General features: G+C 41.8%; 1 protein-coding gene across 1 annotated transcript; it reads right to left on the bottom strand.

Annotated features, from left to right (window-relative positions):
- Positions 1–11701: 11701 nt before the first annotated feature.
- On the bottom strand, positions 11702–12427 carry LOC104223066 (uncharacterized). Its single transcript, XM_009774416.2, has one exon. The coding sequence runs from the start codon at positions 12425–12427 to the stop codon at positions 11702–11704; it is 726 nt and encodes a 241-aa protein (XP_009772718.2).
- Positions 12428–16983: the final 4556 nt, after the last annotated feature.

Here is a 16983-nt window from a genome sequence, read left to right as displayed (position 1 = left end):
GGCAATAAGTGAGCTGATTTTGTGAGTCGATCCACTATTACCCAAATTAAGTCGAACTTACGCTGAGTGCGAGGTAACCCTACCATGAAATCCATGTTGATCATCTCCCATTTCCACATTGGTATTTCCATAAGCTGAGTTAACCCATCGGGCCGCTGGTGCTCAGCTTTTACTTGCTGACAATTCGGACATTTAGATACAAAGTCTGCCACACCCCTCTTCATACCGTTCCACCAATAAATTTCCTTGAGATCACAGTACATTTTCGTAGAACCTGGGTGCACAGAATACCTGGAATTATGAGCCTCCGCAATTACCCTCCCCCGAAGATTATCCACATCTGGAACACATAGCCTACCTTGACATCGTAATACACCATCCTCGCCACCGAGTGAAAATGTTGAAGTCTTGTTATTCAAAACTGCCTCTTTCATCTGTGCTAATGCTGGATCAATGAGCTGTTTTTCGTTGACTTCTGCTACCAGTGACGATTCTGCTCCATTACGCACCATAACCTTCCCCTCGTCTGAGGTCGAAATACGAACCCCTATACTGGCCAATTGATAAACCTCCCGAGCCAAAGGCCTCTTATCCGCTCCCAAATGAGCCAAACTACCCATGGACTTTCGACTGAGAGCGTCGACCACCATATTTGCCTTCCCTGGATGGTATAAAATATCCATATCATAATCCTTGATCAATTCTAACCACTGTCGCTGCCTTAAATTCAACTCCTTCTGCTTGAACAAATATTGGAGACTCTTGTGGTCCGAGAACACATCCACATGGACCCCATAAAGATAATGCCGTCATATTTTCAAGGCAAATACGACTGTCGCAAGCTCCAAATAAAAACTAAGAATCACAATCCAAAACCAGATAGAATCAACTTATGAACTTCAAGTTCTTCCAACAAGATTGGTCTCAAAAGAACCCCCTTCTCCTTGTGAACAATCTCCCTTTGATTTTATCCAAAACTCTTTAACCAAACACAACAGATCTTGATTTAAGCTATTCGAAGTTACTGTAGCATCTAGTGTTCCATAGCAAGCATCAACGTTACTGCTGTAACGTGAAGCGAAGGGACTGCTGAAGAATATTTTAAATGATTTGCTTCATTCGTGATTCACAAATATACAGCTAAAAGCAACAGATCTTAAAACTTTTCTGAATTACTGTAGCATCGACAAAGCTACTGCCTTTTTTTCATGTAATTGAGGTGGACAGAATCTGGGTTTTTCAGATAAGTAACACAGTAGTTACGTTGAAGTCGTTCATGGCTTCCAAGCTTGGTGACCAGCCTCATACAATGGCTGGTCAGCCATTCCAAGCACTGCCTAACAACATAGCATCTAGTTTGAAACCCATGGATTTTGCTGTTGTGTTAAAACCAGATGCGATCAATGCTGCTGCGCAAAAAATATCAATTGAATCGAGTGTTGAGCCAATAATGCCTAGACGTGCAACTTTCTTGCAAGGACAACCTATGGTGAAGTTTACAGAGGCAGAAGTTCAATGCATGAACATAATTGAAGGTTTGTAATATGCCATCGTGTGTAAGTTTTCATATGGATGGCCAGATTTGCAAGAACTACGTAAAATCATACCAATGCAGTATGGAATTAGAGGATAATGCACCATTGGTTATCTGCGGGATAGACACATTTTGATACGACTAACTCTATGGTAGGACTATATCGAGTTTGCGTCGAAAAGTGTATACTATATCAAGGATAACTTTGGACAAGAATACCAACTGAGAACATTGATATATGATTCAAAATTTAAACTTGGAGAGGAAACTTCGAAGCTGATGGCATGGATTTCTTTTCCAAATCTTTTGCCAACTTATTTCTTAAAAGAATGCCTTCTTTCCTTAGCATCAACTGTAGGAGAACCACAACACCTCGATATGGCTACTATCAACAAAACAAGGCCAAGTTGTGCAAGAGTGAAAGTGTTAGTTGACTTATTAACAGACATGCCGAAGAACGTTCGTATGGATATTGAGAATGAGGTTACAAAAGAGGTGAGAACTGAATGGGTGACGATTAGATACGACTACTTACCTAAGTTTTGTAAAGAGTGTAAACTGCAAGGGCATGACATGATCGAATGCTGGAGAATTCACCCGGAGATAATGGAAAACAGAACTGTCGAGCAACAGAAAAATAAAGAAGTTGTTGGTAAGGGTAATAAGGAAGCTGGGAAGCAAGATGCCCCTATTATGATTCTTAGTAGTGGCAAGGTGGTTGGTAAGGTAGTCCCTCAATGGAAGGAAGTAAGGGACAATAGAGGGCAGAACAAAGGTAAACAAATTGAGGGTAATGGTGCAGCTGAGAAAGAAATTGTTGTTGTGGATAATAACTCAGCAAAACAGGTACAAACAACCAACCAATTTGCAGTGCTTGAAATTGAAAATGGTGAGATCAATGAAGGTAACCAACTGGCAGCTGTGGAGGAAACTCCATTTCAAAAAACCACCGGCAACAATGACATTTAGCAAAATAATTCCACAGCAGGTGTAGAGAATGATTCAGAGGAGCAGGAATTTGATTTTTCAACTAGACAAATAGTACAAAAGGTAACTTCTCCTAGCTCATCTAGGAGACAATCATCCAAGACACAACCCAAGAAACTGAACCCTGCAGCACCTACTTTCAATCCTACAACAATAAAAAAATTATGCAGCAAATAGGGAAGCAATAGTTCATTGTGTACAAAAAGATTTGGGGAATGAGCAGCATTTTCACAATGAGTCAACTACCAATTGGGTCCAAAAAGCATTCAAAAATAATGTAGTTCAAGTCAATACTTCATGTCAAGACATTCTTTCACAGGACACCAAAGTTGAACAACAATTAGCAAACAACAAAGAAAATGAATTTGTTGAAGATACAGATGTTGAGAAATTCAGGACCAATTTAAAAGAAAAATGGGCAGGAGGGAGATTATGGCTCAACCAAACAGAGGAAGACCTAGCAGATGGTCGGATTCCAGATACAATGCATAGTGATGAAGAATTTGGAGGAAATGAAGTGGAAGATGAGGATCAAAGTGTTAATTGTAATGCCAATGCAATCAATATTCAAAGCATCAGCGAATGTACAAATGCAGTAGCAGAAAAGACAAAAGAGGGGAACATTAATATTATAGATCCAGGAGGGACTTCACATAATGCTGTTAGTAATGTCTTGAAAGAAGCTGAAAATGCAGACAAGAAACAAGACAAGAATGCAGACAAGAACCAAGCTATGACAGTGCAGGTTTATGCAAGAAGTACTGTTCCATTGAGCACCGTGCAGGATGTAGCAGGAAGTAACGTTCCACTGAACAATACAATGTTGTTGACCAATGAACATGCTGCAAAAGATGCTGAACTTATCAACCACACAGAGGATATTGTTACATCAAAAGAAGCAGTAGAAGCACACGATCAAGTTAACGACGCAGAACTTAAAGGTGGAGACATGGATGAGGAATCCACTGCACAAAATTTCCTTAATGTTGCCAGGCAGGGAGATCTGTCGCTAAGGCTTATTGAAGTAGTAAAATCTGCAGCAAAGGGAAAAAAGAAACAGTCAAAAGAGATTTCTACTATCCCAGTTAGTGGAGTACAAACAAGGAGAACACTGTCCAAATCCCAAAACATTTAATGGATGCCATTATATGGAATATCAGGTCAGTAAACACAATGCAAGCATTTGAAAGGCTGATTACAATGCACAGAAAACATCATTTTGAGTTCATAGGAATCCTTGAGCCTATGCAACAGTCTCACAAAATGGAGAGGTATAGAGCAAGAATTGGTTTGGCACAGGCTGTGGTGAATGTGTCAAACAAGATTTGGGCTTTAATTGATGAAATTTTTGAGGTTACTATTTTATATAACATGACTCAACAGCTAACTTTGAGATTAATGCACTCTGAAACACATATTGAGCTCATCCTTACACTAGTTTATGCCAAATGTGATCGCACTGAAAGAATAGAACTATGGGATACGTTGTATGCAATGGCATCAGATATGACAGTACCTTGGCTAGTTGGAGGAGACTTTAATGTGATATGGGATGAGGAAGAGAAATATGGGGGCTTGCCAGTTTCTCTCATTGAAGTAGATGACTTCAGACACTGCATCAATACCTGCAATTTGACAGACTTGGGTTTTAAAGGAAGCATATTTACATGGTAGAATGGAAGATCAGAGGAGGACTGTATTTTTAAAAGATTGGACAGATGTTTTGGCAATAATGAATTGCAACAGATCTTTCCTGGATTAGAGTTAACTCACCTATCCAAAATCGGGTCTGATCATTGCCCAATGCTGCTGAAATGTGATATAGAAACTCCTCCAATTAAGAAGTTATTCAGATTTCTTAACTTCTAGACAAAGCGTGAAACCTTCAAAGATGTAGTAAAGGGGAATTGGAATGCTAATTTTAGTGCTAACCCTTTCTGCATTTTTAACTACAAGTTAAAGAATCTTAAACAAGCACTATCTTCCTGGAGCAGAGTTACATATGGGGATATATTCCAGAAGATTGCAAGACTTGAGAAGGTGGTCTTGGTTCATGAAAGACAATTTGAAGTCAATCCTACACAGATGAATAAACAAAGATTACAACAGGTCCAAGCTGAAATGATTAAATATCTTGCATTAGAAGAAGAATTCTGGAGACAAAAAGCTGGCATGTTATAGTTCAAAGATAACGATAGAAACACTAAATTCTTCCATGCTCAAGTTAATGGGAGAAGGAAGAGACTGAGATTATCAAGGATCCAGAATAGCCTTGGTAACTGGATTGAAGAAGATCACTTAATAGCAGAAGAAGCAATAAAGTTCTACAAGGATCAATTTACTGAGAGTGCATTTCCAAATGATTTTGTTATTCTAAATCATGTACCTTCAATGGTAGATAGTGATCAACATGAAAGATTGATGGCCTTGCCTTCCAATGAAGAAGTGAAGAGAGCAGTTATGGGGTTGAATGGGGACTCAGCTGGTGGACCGGATGGATTCACTGGAGCCTTTTACCAAACGTGCTGGGAAATTATCAAAGAAGATGTCGTCCGCATGGTCAAGGCTTTCTTTTGCGGTCAGCATTTGCCAAAAAGTGTGACGCACACAAACCTGGTTTTATTACCAAAGAAAAAAGAAGTCATGACCTTTGCAGACATGAGACCAATCAGTCTTAGCAACTTTGTTAACAAGATTTTCTCCAGGGTTATTCATGAGAGGTTGGTTGAATTATTACCAAACATAATCTCAGAGGAACAGGCAGGTTTTGTGAAGGGCAGAAGCATAGTTGAGAACGTACTGTTAACTCAAGAAATCATTACGGATATCAGGTTGAGAACAAACGCAGGTCCAAACGTTGTGATTAAGCTTGATATGACAAAAGCTTACGATAGGCTATCATGGCTATTCCTGACCAAAATACTAAGGAAAATGGGATTTCCGGAAGCTTTTATTGGCTTGATCTTTGATTTGATTAGGAACAATTGGTACTCTATTCTTATAAATGGTCAGCCTAATGGTTTCTTCAACTCATCGAGGGGAGTTAAACAGGGTGACCCTTTGTCACCAACTCTATTCATTCTAGCAGCAGAAGCACTTTCACGGGGATTGAATTCACTACACACTAACCTATATTTATGTGGATTTGGAATGCCAAAATGGAGCCCAAAAATAAATCATCTCTCATACGCTGATGATACAATCATTTTCTGCTCATCTGATGAACCTTCGTTAAGACTTGTCATGGAGGTTTTGCAAGCCTATGAATCATCATTTGGTCAACTGGTGCACAAAGCAAAATCAGCCATATACCTGCATCATTTAACGGATAATGAGGTGATTAACAAGGTGGAAAGGATTACAGGCATAAGAAGACAAGGTTTCCCTATGACCTACCTCAGCTGTCCTATTTTTTATGCAAGAAAAAGGGGAGACTATTACCAGGGATTAATCACCAAGGTTATGGACAAACTGCAGTCATGGAAAGGAAAACTCCTATCTGTAGGAGGCAGAGCTGTGTTGATCGCAAATGTCCTGTAGAGTATCCCAATTCATATGTTGTCAGCAGTTAATCCTCCAAGTTATGTGATCAACAAATTACATAGCATTTTTGCCAAGTTTTTCTGGAGCAGCAATGTGGGAGGAAGCACTAGACATTGGGCGTCTTGGACTAACCTTTGTATGCCTTATGAGAAGGGAGGCATAGGTTTCAGGTCCTTACATGATGTATCCAAGGCACTATTCTGCAAATTGTGGTGGAATTTCTGGACAAAGCCCAGTTTGTGGAGTGCATTTATTAGTCAAAAGTACTGCAAGAAACTAAATGCAGTAATTGTACCTTGGAAGAGGGGATCCCACGTGTGGAGAAAAATGCTAGAATGTAGGGACTTGATTGAGCATCAAATCTACTGGAAACTGAGAATGGGATCAGCTCTATTTTTGTTCGACAATTGGACTGAGATGGGAGCCTTATATTTTCAAGTGCCTGCATAGTTTGGTATCGATGAGGATATTCATAATGTCAATGATATGGTTGAAAATGGTATGTGGAATGTGGATAAAATGTTTGAGAGTCTACCTGAAGATTTGGCGCACCACATTGTGCAGAATATTAGACCACCAACTGAAAGTTCACAGTTAGATACTCCTTTCTGGATGCTTGAAACAAGGGGACATTTTACAATAAAGTCTACATGGGATTACGTGCGAAGAAGAGCCAACCCAATATTAGCTTACAAGATGATATGGGTAAAAGGTTTACCTTTCAAGATATCCTTCTTCCTGTGGAAGGTGTGGAAAGCCAAACTGCCACTTGATGATTTCTTGCGTAAACTAGGATACTCCATGCCATCTAAATGTTGGTGTTGTGCTGATCCTAAGGAGGAGTCATTATTACATTTGTTCTTCACATCCAATGCAGCTACAAGTGTTTGGAGTTACTTCCTGAGGAGAGCAGGAATTGCATTAGATGGGTTGTCATTACATCAAGCAATTACAAAGTGTTGGACAACAGCAGTTGTACCTAGATTGAAGCCAGTATTACAAGCTTTACCTGCATGCATTGTATGGGAACTGTGAAAGAGAAGAAACAGTTTGAAATATGGAGAAGCAGTGTTAGTGAGCAGAGTTATTTACCAGGTGTCATCTACTTTGCAATCTCTGGTCCAATTGAAAAAGTCTGGACTACGTGTGCCTCACAAGTGGCTGGACTTACTGACAATGATGGAGCAATACACACCACGACTGAAATATGATAAAGTTTTATGGGAATTTCCTTCAACAGGATGGATCAAAGTGAATACGGATGGATCATGTAGAGGGAACCCAGGGAGGAGCTTAATTGGTTTCTGCATAAGGGATGAGGCAGGTGATTTGATATATGTAGAAGGAAGGGAAATTTCTGAAGGAACCAACAATGAATCAGAAGCAGTAGCTATTGTGGAGGCATTGAAGATGTGCAAAAATCTTAATTATTACCAGATATGGCTGTAGACAGATTCTATGCTGTTGAAGAACATTATAGAGGAATCATGGAAACCTCCTTGGTATATTACTGAACATGTAGAGGAGATTTTAAGGATGAAGGAACAAAGTACCATTCAAGGTCACACACATATTCAGAGAAGGGAATACATTAGCAGACCACCTTGCCAATTATGCTCTAGATGAAGGAAATACTGAATGCCATGGTTTCTGGGATATGGACTCAAAAGGAAGGAGGATTATTAACGAAGATAAGATGCAATGTCCTTACATAAGGGTGAAGGTTGCAAGGAATTAGGAGGACAAGGGGAAGGATCAAAGCCAAAAAGGAGATAAATATGGAGTGGAACATAAGTAAATTGAGGAGGAGAAAAGGACTGGACATAACTGGTCAGCAGGGTCCAATCCTATGGGAAGAGATCTTGATGGTCTTCTGTTATACTAACATTTGGTGTTTTTGTGCAGGAATTGGTAATGTGGAAATGACTTATCATGATTGTCAATTTCAATGGGTAGTATTAGTACATGGTACTCAATACCTTGAAAGAGATATCATGATATGGACTAGCAGGGAACATAGGATCAAAATGCCCAGCTCTTTCGCATGGGGCAGTGAAGTTAAAGCTAATGCACAAGTTGTGATACACTTAAAGTATCACAATGCTTATGGCTTTCACTTCTGCAACATTTAGAGACAACCACTGCTAAAGAACAAAAGCACAACAATAATCGAGCACAACAAGAAAGGCTAATGGGATTGGAAACACATCCAGCATGGGCTGCTCGCGTGGGGTGCTCGCGTGACTGCAATTCCTTGGATATACAGCCAACATACTATACAAGTATATAATGTCAAGGAGAATCTGGACATTAAACAAAAGCCTAAGCAGCTTTTAGCATATGGAGCTCGCCAGATTACGAGAAGAGATGGATACGAAGGACAATGCAGTTGTTGTTGATTCTAAAATGCATGCATGCTTCATCAAAGACATGGAATCCATGCAGGCTTCTAGCATTTTTATATGAAAGCATGCTTCAAGATGTTTGGATGTTGGAGAGTACTCGGTCAAGGAGCTACAAGAGAGGGGACCTACAAGAAGCAGGTGCAAAAGGATGTTTGGACAGTAACAATGGAGTTTGCACCAGCATTCTTTTGGAAAGGCAATGGAAAAGTTTGCAGCACATGGAAAGGTAATTGTTCCTTTCCACTTTCGTTTATCCCAATGTTGCAGGCTCGTCTGGTACAATTACAGAAAAGCACTGGTTGTGCAACCAACATGCTAATTGTTTATTGCTTGAAGTTCTTGATGGTTCAACGAGGCTTTCAGCCATTAAACAATAGGGACAAAAAAAGATTTGAATTAGAAGAATAATGCACGCTTGTTCCTTGTTGCAAGATTTTATTGGGAATCAATTGGAAATTTAAGCATGCAATTCAATTGTGCAACTCCAGAAAATCTAGATTGCAGCACGTCCGTGCATAGGTATGCAAATTAAGGCAGGTTGACTGGACGCACGCCTGCCTCGTTTGAGACTTTACGCCAGACAAGTCATGGATGCATTTGGAGAACATTCCAGCTCTATTTTCAACGACAGCTGTAATTAAATAATGCCTAGTGATTAAACAATGGCCAATGCACACATTGTCGCGCAGGAACAGGAAGGGCATCGAAGGAAAAATCAAATGAACTGGGTTTCGTTTGGACTGAAAGACAACGCGGAACTACTATTCAGTGTTTAATTCATGGGCTACACATGCTTCTCATGGGCTAATTTTATTATACAATGATTAGTAATACTTGTGATATCAAGTTTGAGTGATCTACTCAATTTGATAATAGGGTACATGTATTTTACAAAGTTTATGCTTTACATTTTGTAGGACATCAAGACATTTGTATTTCCTTTTTCATTAATAAAAAAATAGCCCTAGGCGCTTGCCTAGCGGATTGGAAAAACAAAAGCAAGCTCCAAATCATACGTCGGATAATTCTTCTCGTGATTCTTGAGTTGCTTTGAAGCATACGCTATAATCTTCCCATGTTGCATCAACACACACCCCAAACCGACCCTGGAGGCATCAAAATAAACCACAAATCCTTCTGTGCCTTTCAACAAGGTCAATATCGGCGCCGAGGTCAATCTCGACTTCAATTCCTGAAAACTTTTCTCACAAGCGTCGGACCATTGGAACTTAACTACTTTCTGCGTCAACTTAGTCAAAGGGGAGGCGAGGGTAGAGAATCCCTCCACAAACCTCCGATAATAACCCGCTAAACCCAAGAAGCTACGGATCTCCGTCGGGGTCGTGGGTCTAGGCCAATCTTTTACTACTGCAATCTTCTAGGGATCCACCTGAATCCCTTTACTGGAAACAACATGGACCAGAAAGGTAACGAACTCCAACCAAAATTCACATTTTGAAAATTTAGCATACAACTGGTGCTGATAAAGGGTCTGCAGAACTGCCCTGAGGTGATCGGCATGATCCTCCCGGCTCCGCGAATAAACAAGGATGTCATCAATGAAAACAATCACAAAGGAGTCTAGAAATGGCTTGAAGACCCGATTCATAAGATCCATGAAAGCTGTCGGGGCGTTGGTTAGCCCAAAAGACATGACCAAGAATTCAAAGTGACCATAGCGAGTTCTGAAAACGGTCTTAGGAATATCCTGTTCTATGATCTTCAATTGGTGATACTCGGACCGTAGATCAATTTTGGAAAAGAACCTCGCACCTTGCCATTGGTCGAACAAATCATCTATCCGAGGCAAAGGATATTTATTCTTGATGGTGACCTTGTTAAGCTGCCGATAATCAATACACATCCGGAGCGACCCATCCTTCTTTCTGACAAAAAGAATTGGGGCACCCCACAGTGACACACTTGGCCGTATGAACCCCTTTTCTAATAAATCCTTCAGTTGTTCCTTTAACTCTCTTAACTCCGCTGGTGCTATTCTGTATGGTGGAATAGATATCGGCCACGTATCTGGCAATACATCAATCCCGAAATCAATCTCCCTATCTGGCGGGATCCCTGGAAGCTCGTCCGGGAACACTTCAAAAAACTCATTCACGACTGGCACGGACTCGGGGACAGACACTTCTGAAGTGGTGTCCGCCACCCGGACCAAATGGTAGATACACCCCTTCCTAATCATCTTCGAAGCCTTAAGGTAGGAAATAAACCTACCTTTCGACACCACACCATTTCCCTTCCACTCAATAACCGGCTCATTAGGGAACTCAAGCCTCGTGACTCTCGTTCGACAGTCAAGTTTAGCAAAGCACGAATAAAGCCAGTCCATTCCCATAATCACATCAAAATCCACCATTTCAAGATCAATAAGATTGGTCGTGGTGGCACGACCACATACCATGACAACACAATTCCTTTAAACTCATGTGGATATAATAGAATCACCAACCGGAGTCGATACAGAGAACGGCTCGTGAAGCTGTTCGGGTTCTACCCCAAAACCTGAAGCAATGAATGGGGTGACATAAGACAAAGAGGACCCCAAATCAATAAGAGCATAACAATCAATGGCCTAAATAGACATGATACTTGTAGCAACATCTGGGGAGGACTCTGTACTCTGGCGACCACTCAAGGCGTAAAACCGGCTGGGTACACCTCTGCTATGAGCTCCACCCCTAACTACACCGCGCCCTGCTGGGGCTGGAGGACGCACGGATGATGTGGCAGCTGAAGAACCGGATGACTGAGCAAATCCCCTACCCATGCCTTAACTGGGCGCACGACAATCCCGCTGGATATGACCTCTCACCCCGCATCTATAGCACACCAGAATATCCAAATAACAAGTCTCAAAATGGAACCTCCCACACTTGGGGCATGAAGCCCTCCCCTGCTGCTATGATCTCCCTCCTGGACGACCAGAATGATGGGGTCTCCTACTGTCTAAACCTGATCTCAAGTGACTGCTCTGCTGATAACTGTGCACAGATGGCGGTGCGCTTGCTGAGGACTGGGCATATGACTGGGATAGCCCTGATGGCCCTCTCCCCGGAACTGGTCTCCCTGAGTGACACGCTGATCCTGCCCTGCTGCTACTCTCCCTTTCTACTTGTATTTTCAACTTCCTAGCCTCTGTGGCCTGAGCGAACCCCACAATCTTCCCATAATTCATATCTGAGTGTAAGGCCGTTGTAGCAACCTCATTCACCACCTAAGGACTAAGACCCTGAACGAATCGCTGAACTCGAGCATCCATGGTCGACACTAACTGAGGAGCATACTTGGACAACCTCACAAACTCTATGTGGTACTCCCAAACACTCATACGGCCCTGCTTGAGGACCTCAAACTCTGTGGCACGGGCCGCCATTGTCTCAGCAGGAAAGAAGTGGTCCATGAATACATTTACAAACTTATCCCATCTAGCCGGAGGTCTTCCCTCCCTATGGGAATCCTCCCATATCTTGAACCACGAATACGCTGCTCCCCTCAACCTGTATGAAGCCAACTCAACCCCTTCCGTCTCTGTAGCCTTCATCACTCGAAGGGTCTTATACATTTCATCAAGGAAATCTTGTGGATCGGCCTCTGGGTCTGTGCCTGTGAACTCTAGAGGGGCCAACCGTAGAAACTGGTTGACTCTGGAGCTGGCGGAATCTCCCTGTCCGTTGGGGGGTGCAGGGGCATCATGAGATCTCTGGGCCTGAGCAGCCACTAACTGGGTCAACATATGGATGGCTCCTCTAAGGTCCCCATCAGAAACCCCGGGACCGGAAGCTGGAATTGCATCAAGATCAGGAATATCAGCGGGAGGGATGGTAGCACCCTCTGCTGCAGCTGGAACAGGAATACTTGGATCTGGAATAGATGGGCCAGGCAGATTCAAGACTGGGGAGTCACTCTCACCCACGACATCAGGTACATGATTCATAGCCATACTTGGGGTGGCATTGGCCCAGAGGCCGAGTCTAGCTCTCTTCTTAGGTGTCATTACTAAAAATTTAGAACAGGGCACGAGTTAGATGTAAATACTTCCACTTTTCACTTCACCGCACGATATAGAGTAAAAAAGAAGAAGGTAATTTCCTAAATGCCCATGTAGCCTCCAACTTATAGATGTGGTCGACAACACACTGATAAGAAGGACTCTACTAGACACGGCTCCGAGACATCCTAGGACACTTTAAAACCTTAGGCTCTGATACCAAGTTTGTCATGCCCCAAAAACCGAGGGGCGCGACCGGCGCTCGACCGGGTAGCCCCCAGCCAAGCGGACCTGGGTGCCTTTCCTATTCCACGTGATACCCTGCGTTTCCATTACCCATTAACCAAGTGAAATAGTCATTTATAAATTTAAACACATTCTTACGAGATTTACATAACATACATAGTTACTTAGCGTGGTTTACAAGTTATACTGCCCAAAATACATAAGTACATAACCCACATTTCCTGTCTACGGAGCCTCTAGAGATACAAAAGAGAGTTAAAATATTTTCCGATAACAAGGCTCCGGCTATACCTTACGCAAATACCAAAATAGAATTTTCGGGAGGATAAGCGGCATACGCCACACAGGGCCCCGAGAGGAAAGGGGCTCACCAATTCAGCTGATGGGAGGTGAAGGAGTGCTACTGTCGGTGGGCTGGAGTACCTGTTATGGAACCACCTACAATCATAACACGAATGTAGTGCCCCCGGCAAAAGGGATGTCAGTACATTTGAATGGTACTGGTACGTATGAACAAACTTTACCCCAAGTAAAATCAAGAAATACACAGATAACAAACAGTAATAGAATCAACAATCAAATGCACATGAAAGGAACAACCAAAGCCAAACAAACTCCACAATCTCTCATTTTCCCCTTTCAACATTATTTCATCACATCAATGATTTCACAACTTTCACATATTTTTATTTCAGTAGTGATTTCGATCACTTTTCCACCCTTATTACCTCGGCCACCCTTATTACCTCGGCCACCCTAATCACCACAACCCACACTTTATAACTTCGTGTTGCGGCGCGCAACCCGATCCCACCGGACAATCACATTTCACACGACAACAACAACAATTCACAAAGAATTTTCATAAACGTTAATACCATTTCCATCATATGCAACAGCCCGTATACAACTTAAGTCAAAACGATAATTGCCTGCGACAAGTCACGTATGATATTACCACAGTTGTTTCAATTGCATCAATTATGATTTTTTTCCATCATTTGTTACACAGCTCTTACCACATAAACACATTCACACACACACTTGGTTTGTTGCCATTTACTTACACCATTATATCGGGAGACTTAACCAACAACATTCAAGGCATATTAATCACAAGAATTCGCAAATAGTCCACATAAGTAACACATACCAATTACTCGTACACCAAACAAGGTGACTTTACAAAGGTTAAAGTTAGCAGTACATACTTGGAGTCTAATTCCCCCCCCCCTTTTTCCGTCTATTTCCAATTCACCAACAACCCGGTATCGTCAATCTAGTTCACAAGTTAACACATATAACTTAGAATTGAAGTTCACAAGCTCAGCCCGAACTTATTTAGGTTATCAACCCCTTTTTTGCAAATCTTTAGTTCTACCCAATTCCTCTTACTAGATTCTAGGTTTTAAAGGACATGCATGTGTATCTCAACTTCCATTTTCAAGAATTAATGCATGAGAATCCCCCTTTCTTGTTTAAATCTGAAAACAATGAAAAAGGGTTGGGGATTTTACCTGCAAGAACGGAGATGAAGACAATTACTTGAAATTCCCCGGCCCGAATGACTTTGAAGAATCAAATTGATGAAGGTAGGATTTTATCTCTCAAGAATTCTCTCTTCCCTCTCTCTAGTTTTGTTCAGAAAATATGTTAAAATAAGGGGTTGGGGTGTTTTATTGATGAAGGGGTAGGGTTTAAAATTTAGAAAAATAGGAGACCGAGTTAGGTATGCGATCGCAGAGTGGAAATGCGTTCCATAGAATGGACCGCAAAAGTGCTCCTAAAATCTGAACACACTGCCTGAGTATGTGGCAGAAATGTGGTCCGCATACCCATTATGCAGTCGCATAGTGCACCGCAGAACTGCCCCTCACAAAATCCCAAGGGAAATATGCGACGACTATGCGGTCCGCATATCCGTTATGCGATCGCATATTGGACCGCATATTTAACCTCCAATTCGACCAACACACTGACTCACTTTGCGGCAATTTTGTGGTCCGCATATCTGTTATGCGACCGCATTCTAGACCGCAGAATTGCATTTCCTGGAAAACAGTATTTCTTGACTTTTTATAACATAGATCAGTACCAAAAGGGTCCGAACCTCGGCTTGCTTAATTTTACACATTCCTAACATATATTAGGGACTTGGCACCATGAGCTACCCGGTTTTGAGTACAAGTTTTCACGGGGCCTTACAGTAAATACCCCAGTACTCATGGTCATAGGACCAAAGATTGTCGACGGCTAAGAGAAGAAGTAGCTCGATTGTTCCACAATGGGAACCTTCAGGAATTCCAAAGCAAACGGGCCAAAAACCACTTCAGAAATAGGGATGCCAACAAACAGGTTAAACAGGAGGAGCCCCAGCACGTGATCAACATGATCATTGTGGGAGTGGATATTCCCCAAGGGCCAATGATAAAACAAACCAAAGTTTCTATCACAGGGGGAAAAATGCACCCAGGATTACGTCACGTAAGGGGCCATCTTGTTCAGCAACGAAGACACCGAGGGCATCATCTAGCCTCACAATGATGCACTGGTAATATTCGTACTTATCAATAAATATCGGGTTAAACATGTTTTGATTGATCTAGGTAGCTCGGCAAACATCATCCGGTCAATAGTCGTAGAACAATTAGGATTATTGGACCAAATCGTACTAGCAGTCTGTGTATTGAACGGATTTAAGATGGCGTGCAAAACCACGAAGGGTAAGATAACATTACCAAAAAACACTATCGGGACCACCCAAGAAACAAAGTTCTACATGATCGAGGGGGATATAGTTACAACGCCTTATTCGGAAGGACATGGGTTCGCAGCATGAGAGCGGTGCCTTCAACCTTATATCAGGTATTGAAATTTCCTAGTCCGGGAGGAGTCAAAACAGTCTACAGGGAACAACCAGCCGCAAAGGAAATGTTCGTTGTCGATGAATTAATCTCGGTGCCGACAGTTTCGACATCAAAAAGAAGGGAACTGACCAAAGAAAAAGTAACCAAATAGCAATCAATGATCCTGGCCTCAACCGAGCTGGAAAAACAGCAAGAGCACAGAGGGGATGATGAGGATGATTACGGTATCCCAAGATCTTTTATGGCCCCCGATGACACTGATGCCATTAAGTCAACGATTGAGGAGTTGGAGCAGGTTATATTGATCGAGCACCTACCAAATCGAAAGGTATACCTAGGCACGGGACTAACCCCCGAGCTCAGGAAAAAACATATTGGTTTTCTTAAAGTTAATACCGATTGTTTCACCTGGTTCCATATAGATATGACAGGGATCCCACTGGAGGTAACAACTCACAAATTGAGCTTGGATCTAAAATTCCATCCGATTAAATAGAAGAGAAGGCCACAGTCCGAGATGAAACACGCATTCATCAAAGAGAAGGTATCTAAACTTCTGAATCCATATGGGAAGTTTAATACCAGGATTGGTTAGCTAACGTAGTAGTCGTGCCTAAAAAGAGAAACATACTTACGATGTGTGTAGATTATAAGGATCTAAACAAGGCGTGTCCAAAGGACTCTTTTCCTTTGCCCAACACCGATCGAACGATCGTCGCGATGGACGGACACAAGATATTGTGTTTTCTCGATGCTTATTTCAGGTACAACCAAATTTAGATGGACCCAGGCGATCAAGAAAAGACTTATGTCATAATCAAATTCGGCACCTACTGTTATAATGTAATGCCGTTTGGACTAAAGAATGCCAATGCCACGTACCAATGCCTTTAACCGAATGTTCGAAGAACAAATAGGGAAATAAATGGAAGTTTTTATTGATGATATGTTGGTTAAGTCCCTACGAGAAGAGGAACATTTGAAACATTTGTAGGAAATCTTTGACATATTGAGGAAGTACAACGTGAAGCTAAACCCGGAGAAGTATGCCTTCGAGGTCAGCTCGGGCAAGTTTATTGGCTTCATGGTATCTAGCCGGGGAATAGAGATCAGCCCAGACAAAATAAAAGCTATATAAGACATCACCGTAATTGACAACGTTAAGGCAGTACAAAGACTTATTAGGCGGATACCCGAGTTGGGCCGGTTGTTTACCGTGAAAATGGTAATAACAATTAAATTTGTTGATGGGACTCTAAAAATAAAAGATCTATTTTTATGCTAGTTATTAAGCAGTTGATGCTAGGTAATGAAGTTTAAAGACGAAATGCGAACTAAAGTAGAGTTAAAACCAAACCGAGGGGTTAGCTATTTGGGCCTCAGACTGACCAATAA

This window comes from Nicotiana sylvestris, chromosome 12, assembly GCF_000393655.2.
Source record: "Nicotiana sylvestris chromosome 12, ASM39365v2, whole genome shotgun sequence".
In the NCBI taxonomy this organism is placed as follows: domain Eukaryota; kingdom Viridiplantae; phylum Streptophyta; class Magnoliopsida; order Solanales; family Solanaceae; genus Nicotiana; species Nicotiana sylvestris.
This window is presented reverse-complemented; position numbering and strand designations above follow the sequence as displayed.